At 40.7% G+C, this 16389-nt stretch overlaps 1 protein-coding gene across 2 annotated transcripts in view; it reads left to right on the top strand.

The window, feature by feature from the left end:
- Positions 1 to 16389, top strand: part of inppl1a (inositol polyphosphate phosphatase-like 1a) — a 51289-nt gene continuing 34900 nt past the window's right edge. For both annotated transcript variants that reach the window (XM_069190121.1, XM_069190120.1), the window contains exon 1: positions 1 to 1198. In XM_069190121.1, the coding sequence (XP_069046222.1) occupies positions 1035 to 1198 (164 nt within the window). In that variant the 5' untranslated portion in view covers positions 1 to 1034. The remainder of the gene's footprint in view (positions 1199 to 16389) is intronic.

The following is a 16389-nucleotide window of genomic DNA, read 5'->3' as shown; positions in this document are numbered from 1 at the left end:
GGTGAGCACGCTCAAAAGGAGACGCCAGGGACAGGATTTAGCAGGAAAGGGAAAAGTTCTCTTTAGTGTAGGAAGGGGATCCCTATTTAGCAAGTGCTACCGAGCTGGATGTTTGGAGTTTTAAATGGAGAGCGAGAGGTTTTCCGTGAATTTCGAAAAGCTTTGCCCCGGGATGAAAAATATCGTTTTCACTTTTAACATCTGCATTAAGTACACAGCCGCGACAGGAATAACTATCAGAGGAAGGTGGATGGAGCTTTGAAAAGGATGGGCAAACAGCGGATGGCAGTATTTTAATTGTGATGTGGTGGATGTTAAGTTTTTTTTAAAAATCAAAACAAGAAAGGAAAAGAAGATGGGAAGTTCTGAAATTCTATGTCCTGGGCACTCTTGAAGTGTATTTCATATTTATGTAATCGAATATCGTGGAATTTTACAGTCGGGAAGAAAGGATTTTAAAGGGAAGGACGCGATCGTGTAAAAACCGTGCTGTGCTTTGCAAATAGTTCTTGCGTATTGTACTTGAATCAGTAGGAGGTAAACATCAGTTCTCTGCAATTTGATTTGCGGTAGCGGGATTTCGGTATATTCTGAAGCAGCCTAGTCCAGAAAGTTTCACTGATGTTTTTTTCCATTTGATTTCCATTTTGATACAGTCAAAGCTATTTCAATGCAACGAAACAAGAGGGACTGACAAGAAGTTGTAAAATAACTTCGGAAAGCTAACGTCTGTGTTTTATCGACACAGTTCAAAAACAATATTGTCGCTGTGATATTTAATTTGACCCATTGATGCTGTACTATGATTCCACGGATCCGACTTTTTCCACTCTGTTTCCATATATTTATTTCCGAGGGAAAAGGGAAAAGTGAATCCTCGACTCCGGACCTTCAGGAATTCTAACGAGCTGAAAAGTGAACTGGGATATTTCTCCTGTTTTGTACTTATCGCAGGCTATATTTACCGATTTGCATATCCAGGAAATAGTATTTATCACAGTTGTGGGATACGTCTTTTTTTTTTGTTTGTCACGATGATGGCTGGACTGTCTCCCCTGGGCTCTGCGGCTCCGTTGTGGTATCACCGGGACCTGAGCCGAGCCGCGGCGGAGGAGCTGCTGGCCCGGGCCGGTCGAGATGGGAGTTTCCTCGTGCGAGACAGCGAGAGTGTCAGCGGCGCGTACGCCCTCTGCGTGCTGTAAGTCCTTTCGCGGTGCCCGTTACAAGATGTTGTGCAGTAACGTGGGCATTTGTGTTGATCTCGTCTCTCGGGTACAAAGTCGTTCTGCTAGAAATCGGTTCCTTTTCACGAAGAGTGCGGCACTGTACGCCGCGGTTCTGTATTTTCAGGAAGCAGCTGCCCATACAGTATCATCAGCGTTGAATTCATGTGGTTAGCCCTACTTCATTCTACTGCTAAAGACCCTATGTGTACAATACCGATTTACTCTAATTATAAGACTGACCTATTATAAAATTGTTTTTTTTTTAATGGTAACGCACTCAATTTACACCTCTTAACAGCTGCAAACCGAGGTTAACTGACCAGCTTCGGCCTGCACCGTAAGAAATTGATGACGGAACGCCATAAGTTAACTTTCTCGAACTAAGTGTAGTTATTTGTCAATTTAAATGGTGTCACTTTTGAGTAAGTTTGTTTATACGGTATATTGATGCAGTACAGCATGTTGGTTGGAGGGCGTGGGTGTTACTGCTTCACTGACTTAAAGAAATGGGGATACCCCAGACCTCTCCATCTGTATAATGGTGTGACCCCTGAAGCGTAACGCCCTTGCTTAAAATGACTGTTTGAGAAGTTTTACATTGAAGCATCACATAAGGAGTTACAGAAGTGACAAAAGACAGACAAAACGATTGCACTTTTTAAAAGTTTAAGGCTACTGTCACTGAGCTGTGCACAACTTGTGTAACCATACACTGTAGAAGTGCATGACCAGAGCTAACCTTGAAAAGGTTGAAGGAACGTCCAGACTGTAATACAGTAAATTGGGGTGGAAGAAAATCTTTATTGATTTGAATAAACAAAAAGCCGGCTGTCCACGTTTGATTATTTTTTTTACTTTTATTCCATATTCATTTGACCCCCCCGTTGAACCAGATGCAGTAAAACCTGTACAAGTCAGATTATTCGGTTCCCCCTTGTCAGTGTTCACAAAGTGCAAGAAGAGGGTTCATGCCAGTTTATTTTTATTGCATCACAAAGTAGTTCTCTTTTGGTTGGCGAACTTACCGGGGTTCCGCAAAGCAACTATGGTTACAGTGATAAAATTACGCAGGAAACATCTGTAGGGGGGGTTGACGTAAATTCGCGTCTTTAGCTGTGATTATTAACGCATGTTGATGTCACAAATGAATGGCTTTTTACACTATTTAATTTTCGGAGGGAATGTGTCCTGAAGAAAGCCCGACAGTCCTGGGATTTTTATTCCAGCTTGGATCTTAATTTTTTATATAATACGTGGTTCATATAATAACAGTATATGGATAAGAAATGTGAATGAATCAAAGGTTTAAATGTTGAGAAGAGGGAGGGGAGATGTGGAAGACTTTTATCCCAAGTCAGTATTAGTATTATTGACTTTTATTTCCATAAGGCGCCTTTCCAAACCTAAGGACACTGATTAGTTCAAAAGTATCAGTACACCATGTACAGTCCTCGCTGGTGCTGTCCCTCCCTGTAGTAAAGGGACTGGCAGCAGTCAGAATTAAGTAGTTGAAGCTAAAACTGGCCATACAATGGAATTAAAGGACTATAAAGCACAGGCTTATATTTATTAAAATGCACCCAGCAAGGTTAAAAGAGTCAGAAGTTTAAATGTTAATTCACAATCTCACACTAGCACTTTGGCACCACCAGTGAAGTAACTACCTCAGCGTTAAACAAACAGTTGTGCGTAATATGCTGACAAGGAGTATAAAGCAAGAGCGTGATTTATTTATGAGATTTTTATGGATAGCACAAAGGATTTTGGTGTGATGGGCATTTTCTGAAGATTTTTTTAAAGTTTCCAGTTATGAAGAACTATAGGCCCTGCTGTAGTGCCTCAGATATTAGTGTTTGTCTATCATTGTAATATGACTGCATAACATTTGTACACTATTTGATTTTGATTCTTGACAGGGCGAAGTGTATTAGCTGTTGAAGAAGCCATCTTCAGTTTTCTTTGGTTGCTGGGGAGGTATTTTAACAGTAAACGGGGGAAAAATAACATCATAAAACTGCTAAATTAATGGGAAGAGGGTTTTCATTTTTACATTCTTCTATTTGCATTGTACTGGTTTTTGAGAAATCCTTGTACTAAGTCTGCAAGTCAGGCAGTATGTTAATGTCTATTTGTTTAACCTTATTAAAGATTCTTGGAGCTGTTCAACTGAAATAAAACCCTCAAATAGCGCACATAATTGACATGATTTTCCACAACTCGAGCTGATACAGGCCAGCTGGTCTGCACGGTGTTGTGAATCAGAAGCCTTGCCAAGACATAGCACAGGTCTCAGTTGTCTATCACAGCCAGAAACTGAGAATTTGAGGGTTTTTGGTGAAATACATTTTAACTGCAGTGTGGGCTGAAGCATTCAGCACTGTTGTCTGAAATTGCCTGAACAAATGCAACAAAGTTGTCATGATATGAACGTTTCATCAGTGACTCATAACATAATGTGTCTAGGGTGAGGCATACCAGCCATTGTTTCTCACTGTTCTCTCAGTTAGACTGCATCTTGAGTGTGTTAATACATATGTTCTATTTTAGGGAAATCACCAGCTTACAGAACTTCAGCTAACCAGTCCTGGTCTTAAGGATACAACTGCTGAGTATCATTGCATCTGATGTCTTTAATTAATCCTTGGCAAGTTGCTTGGCTGGATTGTCTTTTTCTGCTCAGAGTTTGGAGCTTTGAAGTTACTTGCAATGGTCTGGGAGCTGAAAATTATTAAAGTGTTAAGTGTTCCGTTAAGAGTTCAGTTATTTAACTGCGTGTTTTGGGAACACTTGGCATGTTTGACAGGAAAAAATCCTCTTGAGAGGAATGTGATGACCTGTATTTAATGTATTTTTAATTCATAATGTATTGTTCCTCTCCTTCATAATCAGGAATTCTCTAGTTAATGTATTGGCTTCTTAGGAAAATGGGCAAACATGCAAGCTTGAAGGGTAAAGAAATACGTCTTGTACCATCTGCTTAACCAACCCTGAAAATTAAAGAGCACATACAGTACACATTGCCACATCGATTAAGTATTTATTCCCCTTGTTATTTATTGTGTGAAGGCTAGGATTAGTGACATGGGTCATTTTCATTATCAAATCTTTCAAGGCATCATCACCACCAAACGTGGTCAAATTCATTCACAAGCATTAGAAAAAGTCATCTAGAGGTTACTTGTCAAATGACACACAACAATCTCAGAAATAGTTTTCCATAACTCCAGGCTGAGATGGAAGTCAGCTGGAGGAATATACAGCTGTTAGGTTACAAACAAGAAGACATCCCATGGAGCTTGTTTTGTTGTAACATGGTGATCAATAGTGTACACAGCATTTTAAACCAGCTTAGTCTTGCTAGTGCATTTGAACTATTTTAACTGTTGCATTTTTTACAACTTTTTAAGTCACATCCCAGTATTGATTTTTGTGGGTCATTTATACTGTTGGGGTAATTAAACTGGGGCTGTTGAGATCCGTCTTCCAAATTAATACAGCAAAGTGATCACACTAATACTGTAAGTACGAGCATGTCCACACGCTGGAGGCTGAGCACACAAGCAAACACAATGCCGGAAGCTAGTTACCCCCAAAAAAAGATGCCAAACTTTGCAGAAGAAGGCCCTGATATAGTTATGGAAGGAGTACTGAAACATTGTTTGGAGATAAAGGTGTCCTAAAAAGAAAGCCAATGAAATGAAACCTTGGAAGCCAGTTAAATAATAATGCCCCATTGTGTCCAACAAGAGAAGTTGCAGAAATGGAAAAGCCATGCTGGTGCTAGAGAGGTATGGTATAGCCCTCCTCCTAGCAGTAGGAGTCTGTAAATCAGGTGTGTGTCATTTTAAAGTGGCAGCACCGGAGAAAATGGACTTTTCCTTCACGCTCAGAACAAGGCTTGCTTTTGGAAATGACACCCCTGCCTCTCCTGCAGACTCAGCTGCAGTCTGAGTCTGCAGACTTAAATTGGCCTTGCCGATAAGCAGCGTCTGTGTAATGATTAAACATGACTTCACTTTTGTTAACTCTTGCCGCCAGCCTTCAAGACTGTCTGTAATTGCTGGTACGACCTCAGGCATGAAGTATGCAGGAGGTCAGCTGGGGGCTGGGGTGGGCATCTTGTGATGTAAAGGAGCTGAAGCATGTGTAGGGTCACGCGTGGCATATCAGCTACTACTGTGTTTAGCAGGAGGCAGGTGTGAGATCACTGGCAGGGTGGTACAGTAGGTGTCTGTCTGGGCAGGGACACTGTATCCCAGACAGACAGCTGCAGCTGAAGATCCCGTGGCACGCGTGTCTGAAAGGAATGGCTGCTATCCTGGAATGTAAGTGATGGGCATTCTGTGTGTTCAGTAAATCACCAGTATGAACAGGATGAAGTTGGTTAGCTCTGATGTGAGCAGTCCAGAGTGGGAATTTATGACAAGGCTTGCCCCTTCCCATGTTGCATTTTTAGGAAAACCAAGAACTGATGAAAGACAGTGGATTTTAATCAAGATTTACTGTAGGTTCTGTGTTTCTTTATAGCTACCATAGTACTTTATGAGCGACTGTAGCTAATTTCTTGCATACTGTTATGATACAAAATGTCTCAAATATTTAAGTTCTGGTTGTTTGTGCCGAAGGGAGTGACACTTCAAGAACGGACAAAAACAAATGGTAAAAAATATCCAGGTCTTAACAGTACTGTTTTTGCTATCCTGCTTGTGAATTCTGGTTTTTCACTTTTAAGTGTCAGAAAGAAAGTTACCCTTTAAGGCAGTATTGCAGACAAGTCCTTTCCTGGTGTTGGTCTGTTATCTTTCAGAGTAAACACGGTCTATTTAATCAAACTACTGATTCTTTTCCCAAGCAGAGCAGAACTTCTAGGCAACACTGGTCAAATCTGTGGTCTCCATAAAAGGTGGTTTCACACAACGTTTTAATAAAGCTTGGCGGCATCAGTGAGAGTCTTCAGAGTCTTCAGACCTCTCAGCTGAGAATTACCATGGTTCAGCTGTGGGTGAGAGTTTTGGCTGACGTGAATAAAATTGCAAGATGAATTAGTGTTGTTTATTTGTTTTAGAGTTAGTGTTAATTAGTGTTAATTAGTGTTAGAGTTTGTTTCCTGTGCACTCAGTGACTTAACTGATTGTTTAGAATGGTAGGACACCTCCACCCTAAATCATGGGCAACCCTAAGGGCTGTAACTGTGCCATCAGAAGACTTGAATTGGTTAAATAAATTCTCTCTCTTTTCTATTTCTGTGTGTGGGAGGGTTTGTTGAGGAAGTAAAGTGTTTATCTGTACACATACTGCATTTTTAGCTTTCGTTCCTTTCGGTCTTGCAGAGCCTGTTAAAGATGATACCATCCAGTGACTTTTGGATTAGTCTATCTTGGTCTGTTTTGAATATTGTCTTTTTAGTTTTCTGTTCAGCTTACTGCAGAATGCTCTATTTACATTCCATGGTTTAATTATTGGCTTGCTATGTCGAGTGTCTTACGTTGTGGCTATGTTGCTGAACCATAATCTACTCTTGTAATAATTTCTTTTTAGATATTTCTTTTTAGATATTTTTCAAATGATATATATATATATCATTTGAAAAATCTTGATCACCTCATGGCTAGAGCAAATTTCAGATTAAAAGTAGGTATCTTTTTCAAGAAAAAACTTAGCAGTGCTGGAATAAAAAAAAAATTGAGTTATGACTCGGTGTGTCAGGCGAGATGTATTCTGATATTTTACCATCTTCCAATGTGCCGAACCTTAAGTAAAATCTCTGAAATGACACATCTAAGGGTTTCTTAAATGTATAGACTGAACTGTTGTTCTCAGGCAGCATGTGTTCATGGGCTCAGAGCGGAACATGTTGCTATAGGATACATTTTGTAACAGTTCTGCTATCTTGTTTACATATTAAGTGTCAGTTGCATTGTAAGCATATGTATGAACCTTCAGATTGCATCAAGTGTCATCATTGTATTATAATGCAAAACCACATTACTGCAAATTAAAACAGTTTTGACATTTGTGCTTATGTAATAGCTCTGGCTACAATCGGAAGGGACCAATTAACATGACCATTGATTTAGCTGATTTGTTGTGAAGAATGATTATTGTTATTCCTTCTCATTATTTTGTCTCTGCATATAACATAGAATGTTAAATTAAATTTGTCCCCATTATATTTCCCTAGAATATTTCACTCCATTTTTGCAAGATTTGTCCGGTGTTTAAGGAATGCCACATGCAGCCAAACCTCATATTTCCCAATGTGTAGGATACTATGTGTCCTTCTTTTGCTACAGTATAGAGGAGCTTATGAGATTTCATCATGTTTGCAGTCCATTCAGTGGGGCGAATCCTACTCGGATGGGCCCCTGAGCAAGGCCCTTAACCCCAACTGCTCCAGGGGCGCTATATAAATGTCTGACCCTGCGCTCTGACCCCAAGCTTCTCTCCCTGTCTGTCAGTATCATGGAGAGCAAGTTGGGGTATGCGAAAAGACAAATTCCTAATACAAGAAATTGTATATGGCCAATAAAGATCTTATTCTGAAGTTTGTTTTCCAGACCCCTGCGCGTTATAATTGGAGCTGACCCTCCAATGTACCTTTATGAGCACAGAGATTAGGAGTCTTGTGTATACTGCGTGTCCCAGACCAAAACTCTCAAGCTGATACATTTTCAGTGCAGTGCATCGCCCACAAATACAGCTCTCTTAATGCGTCACGCAAAGTGCCGTATACGTATGGCGTTTTTACTGTAATTCCCATTCATTTCAGAATGCATTATGATTGCTGCTGAGGAACTGCGTGTTATTTCATTTTTAATGATCACCTTGTCCAAGGCAAAATACTGTGACAGTGAGGTCAGAACTGAAACTTTACACATTCCATTTTAGTGGGTCATCGTTGGTATAATTATATAGCAAATACATAGAAACAACAGCCTTCCCCTGCTGCGTTGCTGGGATTGCTATTAAATCAAAGTGGCACTTGGAGCCAATATCTGTTTAACCGATTTTCTAGCATGAATGCAAAATCCACTTCTTTAGTTGTATTGCGGCATCCTGGAACAGCTTTTAACCTGCCTTGAAAATGAATTTAAAAGTAAAAAGAGCAGTGGGAAAGCCCCCCTTTTGCTTTCCTCTACTCCCGCCTCACAGTGAAGTAAGCTGTTCACTTAGTTAAAGTACAGTATGTTGTGTGGCATGCACTGTTTGTAACGATGCCTTCGCCCACGCAGTGAGTGAATTATTTAACTGGAAGCCATGAAAAGAGTGCGCAGTAAGGCCACGTGGGAGAACTCAGGACGGCTAATTGTTTCAATTAGAGGTTGAGAGAAGGGAGTGGTTTTTTACCTCTAGGAACCAACTTGCACAGTAGGAGCACCCACCCACGTAACAAACTGAAATATAGACGTTCTCCACAGTACATGTTCTGTGTAATTTTATTCTAAAATGACTTGCATTTGTGTGCAAAGTACCCTTTCTCAGGGGTATAACTGCAGTGGCTCACGTGGGATTTGAATCAACAGCCTTCCACTTATGAATTCGGAGCCCTACCCACTGCTCTGTTCTCCTGCCAGATTGGCTTACTGGTTATTTCAAACCAGATGCTATTGGTCGTGATGCTATTGGTTGAAAACACGGAAAGAAAACTTCAAACATTCACTCGTTTTTTAAACTTCTTTATCCAATCCATCAAACCTATCAAACATTACAATTGTGAAAAGTATTTTTGATAATCTATACATTGTGACCCTTAAAGGTAAAAGTAGCTGCCAATTTTAAAAAGTAACTTAAGCTTTGAATAATAGAGTTTGCTTTGCTCCCATGTTCACTGTAGATGCTGCCTACTAGCTTGACTCCACTGGTTGTCTTCAGGCTCTAGTTTATTGCTATTTCTGAACACAATTCCATTTTTTATCTCATAATGTTGCCACTGCTGCGTTGGCAGCTTGAGTTTAGAGTAATATTCACCACACTATTGTTTTTTAGAAGCAAAATAGCACTTATATTATACCATGTGATTATACTGTATTTTTAAAAAGCATAACTTTTATTTAAAGAAGAGGCGACTGACTGCAGTTATGTTAAACCAGTTTCTTCGTGTTGTGTACCAGGCTTTGATGACAGTGTTATTGCACTGTTACAGTTTGGTTTCCCTTTAATCCACGTAAGGAAGTCAGCCATGCTGAAAGTCCTGTTGAATGCAGTACAAATTGCAGCACTTCCCAACTGTGCAAAATGAATAGCTCGGCCTCGGTCAAAGAATGGGCCAGTCTTTGGTTTGCAGGCTTTGTGCCCTGAGCGTTTGCTGAATGAATTTTATTCCCTTACAAATAGGATACAGATGCAAATTAGATTATAAGTGGGGCAAAAATATGCCGTCGCCATTTGGCAACGCGGCTTTGAACGCAGTCCTGCATTTTCTTCTCTTTCTTTGCACGTGTCTACACTCGGAAAAGTGCACCACAGCTTGGAGAGAAAACAGTGCTCTTTCTGATGTGCTGAAGTAGTTAATGAAGTGACAGCGTTGTAATTTGTGTTACAGCTGGAAAGGTTGGACAGATGTTTTTGTATAACACTAATTTCCCTATTTACACTTTCTGTATGGTAAGTTTGTTTGGTTGTCCGTGGGTGAGCTTGACTGGTTGTTCACAGAAAAAATGATGCGAACCTGATTTGGGGGAAAAAAGAGAAGAGTGGTCTCAGACTGCTGCACTTCACATCCTTGAGACTACATGAGAAAATTCGACATTTGTCAGCGGTCGTATTACTTGAGAGTTAGTGTGTCCCCTGTTATTCGTTAACCGCAGAGCAGACTGCCAGAGCCCACAGGGCAGGCTGCCTGCATTAGTGAAGCCTGGTGCTGTACCATTAATTCTGGCCTCTGAGAACTAATTATATCTGTAGAACAGCAAGAAAAACAGGCACTGGGACTAAAAGATGTCTTTAGTCCAGGGTGTTACTGCAATTAGTGACTCCATTTGTTCTCCACTCCAAATTATAGGATGAGTTTGTTAAATATTCATTTTACTGCAGTGGTATTCGAAACGTGTTGTTTACCCGAAGATGCCCTCAGTTGTACCGTTTGCTAAAGAAAGGCTTTAGCCTTAAAGTAAGTTTTAAGCTGCTGCAGCAAACCTGTATGAACTCTGGATGGCTTTAAAGGGTGTCTGGATGTTCATGAGGAGAGAATCATCTTAAGAGTGCAGACCGCAACTGAAGCTGCTGTCTGTCACAAGGTGCTTATGCAGAGTTTCTGATGTAAGGCGATCGATTGGTTTTTAATGTGCCACAAAAATAAGGCATGAAACTAAACGTTGTACAGCTTGTTGACATTTTGTCAATCAGGGACTGCATTTGTGATCAATACCCTACATCCCAGGTGACAGTTCTCGTCACAGTGTCACAGCACTTTGAGCAGAATGTCTGCTTTCTCCCTGGTGAACTGGCATTTGGCTGGCTTCTCACTTGGGGAAGGAAATTGCTCAAATCAGCAGTGCAGAAAGGCTGGCTGGTGGCAGTACGCACTGAATGGAGAGGAAAACTTGAGCCAGAGCTCTGTAATAAAAGATCAAGGCTGTCATTTGCTGGCTGAAAGGTGAAAGACTTCACAAATTATCCAGAGTCTGATGAAAATATGTACTTTGTGCAGTTCTCCAGATTTGAACAGTTAATAAGGACTCAAGAGGACTTCATTAACCCCTTTAACGAACCTCAAACCTAATTCCTTTTTTCGTTTTTGTTCTGCTTGAGAACTTGGTTGTATTTTCTCATGTGTTTTTTTTTCCCCTCTTTCTTCCGGTTACGCTCAACAAGTAATCGAGGTAACGCTCACTGGGAAGGGAACAGCAGCTGTGGTTTGCTGACACTGTGATTAAGCCATAATCCAGAAATGAGCCAAACGGGCGAAGCGATTTTAGAAAAGGTTCGAACGGCTTGTTGCTCGGGCGACAGTTGCTTGCAGGCAAGGGCACTCAAACTGTGGTTCGCAGCAGCCTCTCCGTGGTGGTGAAATTTGTGGAGTGAGCGAGTTTTCTTTTCCTCCACTCTTTCTGTAGCCACTCTTGGCTTGAGCCATGATCTTCTACCCTCCGGACTGGGATGGCATCAGCCCCAAAATGACCGAGAGTAACTCTTAGTCACATTCCGGGAAGAGAGCGTTCCTGTGATAGTGTGAGGGGACCACACAGCCTGTCATTCCAGTTTCAGTGGACAACTGGAGAGAGCTAGCCTCCTACCTTCCCTATCGGAATATTTTCCAGATGTGTGTCTGCACGGCTGTCTTAAGTAGAGAGGGGAATAGTGAAAATGACTTGGAATTGCATCTGGGATGTGGAGAGCAGTAAGAGCCGGGACAGTGGCCAGCAGAGGGTTGTGTCTCTTGGCAGGTCTTGAATCGTTTAAGGGGGGAATGCTTTTATGGAAAGGGAAGTGCCTGGGTGTAACAACCCAGAGTTAGAAACCAAAGTTCCAGCAATGAATGAGGGACTGTTACACCAGGGTTTCAGGATGTTAACAAGAGGTTCTACATCGTTTGTCAAATCCTGTGTGCAGAAGAGTCTACCATTGCCAATGTTTCTTGGGATGAATGGGACTGTATCACAGGGGTCGGGTGTCATTCTTGGCCGATATGGCTCTGAAATCCATTCTGCCTCTCCTGTGTTGTCCGTGGTGAAGCTCACAGCACTACGGCCAGTTCGTTTCTGCTGCAGCTCATGACGACTGCCAAGTTCGAGGCCGCGTCCGCTGAAATGGATTCTGAAAGATGACTGCGTAGCTCCCGTTGTGCGCCGGCTCTTATTACGTTCTGCGACTTTAATGACCACTGGGCTCTGTGGCAAAGGGTACTGTTGAAGTCTCTCTTTAGCTTGCTTTCCTTTTTGCGTTTCGGCCTCCCGGTCTATGGAAAGAGCTGGTTATGCAAATGTGAAAATAGACATAGTAATTTCTTTTTTTAATCAAATTCATGACCCCTTCAGTTTTGAATGCTGTAGAGTGGAACAGCAGGAGCAAAGGTGGTACCGACTTTCTGAACAGGGCTCCGATTTAAGGAACTGCCTGTGACTTTTGTTAGAAGGACACGAGTCGTTGCCACTGATTGTGTAGTAAGCTGTGTAATCTGGCACTGATCTTGAAAGAGGAAACAAGAACAGTCTTCAGATGCAATTGCTGTAAGGTTTGAGGCTTCAATTGATTCATGCGGAAGTGCCTTTGAAGTGGGCTATAATTTCAGCACAGGATTGCAAGAATTGTGCAGATTTCACACTGTTCCTGCAAATTGGTCATGTGCTGTTCAGGAAGATCCTGAACATGTAGTATTAATGCGTAACAAAATTGTAAAACCCGAAACAATTTTTCTCCCTCTCCTCCTCCTCCTGGCACCTGTCAACTTGCCTCTGCTGGGATTGGGTGCTGAGAGGCTGAAATTTGCATAAATTATGGGTTTCTGGGGAAATCTGTGACACGACAAATTTAGAATTTAAGTTTTGCATAATAGGATCGGTGGAGGTTTGTGAAGAAGATATTCTAGGAGGTTGTAAAGATTATACTTTACATAGTATATGTTTATATAGTAATTTTAATGTCTCATTAAAGAAATCTGTTATAGTTTTAAATAACCTTTTGAATGAATGTCTCTTGCATGGAAAACACCTTGTAGTGTCATCACTAAATCAGATCTAAGCCAGGAAAGAGGCAGTGAATAAATATATTCAGTATCCCACACATTGGTCAGCGAATTTGTATTATGGTTTTCTGATTTACTGTTGACACCTTATTGCAGTTGTGTATATTAGTATTTGGGTAGGTGTTTCACATGAGTAGTGTCATGTGCATTGGTCAGAGTGTTAACTTTCTTTTAAAAAAGAATTCATGGTTTTTATCCCTTGAATAGTTTTCATACAGCCTATCGAGGTAACACCTGCTGTAGCCCTTGATCCAGATCCCCGTCATCATACTGGTAAAGATGACATCTTCTTGGTAAGAGTCAACAGAACCTGGAGACCAGACTTGTACGGGACTACATTATCACACATAAAATCACTTTTATTTTATTATTCATCACAATACCTGATCTTGATTGTCATGCGACGGACCCAAAGAAATTTCCAATCCAAATTTTTATCTGCTGTTCAAGTACAGTGCAGGATAAGGCACCAACAGCCCTGCTACATGGCAGGTCAGCTGGAGAAGCGAGAAATTGCTTCAGCTGTTGAGGTAAAGGGGAATTCAAGGAAAGCAAGCAGTAGCTACAGCATAGTTTCCCTGGGCACCATGCTGGTTTGGAAATTCTGGTCCAGAGAGAATAGTGTGCCCTACAGTTCTAACACCATCCCTTACAGCAGCAACTTGGTTTTTACTTGATTTCCCCTTAAAAAACAAACCATTTTTCATCAAAGATAACACATTTCGCAATTTCTGCTTCTGACACATTGAACAAATTAAACATGGAATGCATTCAATTCCATTCAATTCTCATTTCAATTCAGATGGACTCAGTTCTGAAATCTGAATACCATCTTCACTGAACAGCCACAGTTTGTCAAAAATATTTCACTCTTTCTGGGCTAGAGAGGTTTGATTTTGGTTGTGCTGTGAAATGCACATAAAGGGTGGTAAAAGTAACACACACAACACATGGAACCTAGCGTGGCACTTGGGAAACTATTATTTTGGCTTTGATGCATTAAAGTTATAAGCCTTTAATGCAGGTTTTTACGTTGATTCAGGGAAGTAATTCTGCGCGAGACTGCAATCAGCTAATATTTGTAACCAACCAGTTAATGCTAACAATTGAAATGTATGCATACAATTTTTCATGTAGGAATAAAATTGATGTATTTGTTACCCAAGGTTACTGCTTGTAAATTGCAATTTAAATGATAAAATAGAAATAGTCTGTACCTTGCCGCTATAGCAGGAAAGAGGAAATATAAAGTGAAATTTAATACATCTTATGAAGTCTATTCTTCAGTTCATGCATTACAAGCCTTCTGCATTAAACTAGATTGTGGTGTGTCCTCATCTCTCTCTCCGTCTGTGTCCATCTCCTTGTATCCTCTGATCTATGCTGGCCTTGGAGTTGATACTTTACAATCCAGCTGCAGGGGTCTTGTCCCTTTGACAGCTATGGAATTAGATTTGAACTGTGCTTGAAGAAAAACAAATTTGGCCCATTACAGAATTTCACATTTTTCATTGTTTCACAGTCACAGTTATGCATTTATATATATTTATGAAAGTTGTCTGGTACTTGATGGTTGCACAGAGGGCAAAAGGGGTATGATGGTTAGTTATTTTTAGGAATATGTTCTATTTATGTAAATATTTGTACAAGTATGGTATGAATAAGGAAGCTTAATGATAGAAATGCCCCCCTCCCACTCCATGTACACTGAGTTGGGGGTAGTCCCACCCCCTTGAAGAGCAGGATGAAATTGAAGCCCTGGAGTGACGAAATGAGAGGGAGATTGCTGGCTGGCAGGTGCGACGTGTCACCCAGAGTGTGCTTTCTCTTCCAGCTTGTCACGGCTGCAATTCACCCCTAACCCCCCATGAAACTGACACTCTGCCTTTCCCGAGAGCTGCCTGGCTCTTGCTGCCTTGTATCTTGTGATACAGCAGAGTTGTGGTTTCCACTTTTACAAAGAATGACCGAAATTGAGGGGGGAAAAAGGAAAATCCTTCATCGTTCTTCCTTAGATCACAAAATAATTAAAATACCGCTCTGCACATAAAGCCGTATCGCCGAACAGTGTATCCAGGTTGTAGCATTTTGAGGACGGGCACAAATGTCACCAGATTGTGATGATCAGATTCACAAATCTGAAACGGTAGAAAATCTTTTTTTGCGCTTTCATTGAAAATGATGCATTTTCCATTCGCTGTTCAAGTTATAAGTTGTTGCTGCTTTTCAAGACAAAAGATGAAAATCTCAAGAATTCTCTTTTGAAATGACAGTCCTACCTTTGCAGGGCTGGGAGGGCATCTTAGATTTGATCTATTAAGGTTGTTAACAGTTTTTTTTTTTGTCATTTAGCCTACCGAGTGTAGGCTGAAATGTCTGAGCCTTTCGGAGTGATTAAGTACAAACTAGCTTTTTCATGAAGTGTGCAGTGTTGCAGGCAACCTGACACCCAGCTCCAGTTGTATAAACAAGAAAATTGTCCTGCCTGTTTCCCAGGCAAATGAACCTCTGTGTGCATTGCCATGCTTCCATCTGCTTCTGTTTCCAAGTAAATGTTTGACTGATCTTTGAACCACCAACAAACTATTTCTGTAGCTGTTTCGGCCTGCATGAAAAGCCTCCGTATTTTGTAGACGTCTTAAAGGAACCTTAGTTCTTCTGTCACTGTCACACTTAGACATGTCAGAGCCCTGCCATACAGTGTATCTGCTCAGCTTTTTTTTTTGTGATAATTTGGTAGCTTTTTTGAGGTACAAAAGCTCTGTTATAGCTGATGAAAATGAGAAGGATTTTGTCTGTGCTTTTTCATTAAATTCCCAGGTGATGCCCAAACAGGAGCTTTAGCAAACACTGTAGAAGCTACCAATTAAATTTTGGTCTTTCGATTAAAGATTGTTTAAAAGCCTGGGCGAACACCTGACAAATGATATTCCCTGTAGACAACTGTAGAGTGTAACGGGCAGGCAAAAGTATATATTATAAATATAAGATGAAATACACCGAACGTGAAGAAGCTACTCATAAGAAAGACTTAAGTGGTTATAAAAATACAGAGTGGAGAAGTAATAAATGGCACACAGATTTGCAGAATATATAGTTACAAGTGCTGAATGTAAGTGAGGCACATGTTAAAAAGTACAATGCACTAGTAAGACTTCTAAGTCTTGTAGAATATTTTGTACAATTTTGTGCACCACGTTACAAAAAATGTTGCTGCTGCTCCAGAATCAAACCACACATATTGTTGGCCTCAAAAGGACAGAAAGATTTCTTTCTTGGGACAGAGAATACGGAGGGAATGTAATTTATTCAAAATCCTCAAAGACACTGACCCGAGGACATGAGTGATAGGTAAAAGGAAGTGCTTTCAAAACCATGAACAGGAGGCACTTTTAATAATAATAATAATAATAATAATAATAATAATAATATATAGCGCTTTTCTGGACACTCCACTCAAATCGCTTTACAGGTAGTGGG

This window comes from Lepisosteus oculatus, chromosome 5 (genome assembly GCF_040954835.1).
Source record: "Lepisosteus oculatus isolate fLepOcu1 chromosome 5, fLepOcu1.hap2, whole genome shotgun sequence".
Taxonomy (NCBI): domain Eukaryota; kingdom Metazoa; phylum Chordata; class Actinopteri; order Semionotiformes; family Lepisosteidae; genus Lepisosteus; species Lepisosteus oculatus.
Note: the sequence above shows the minus strand (reverse complement) of the source record. Positions and strands in the feature narration are given on the sequence as shown.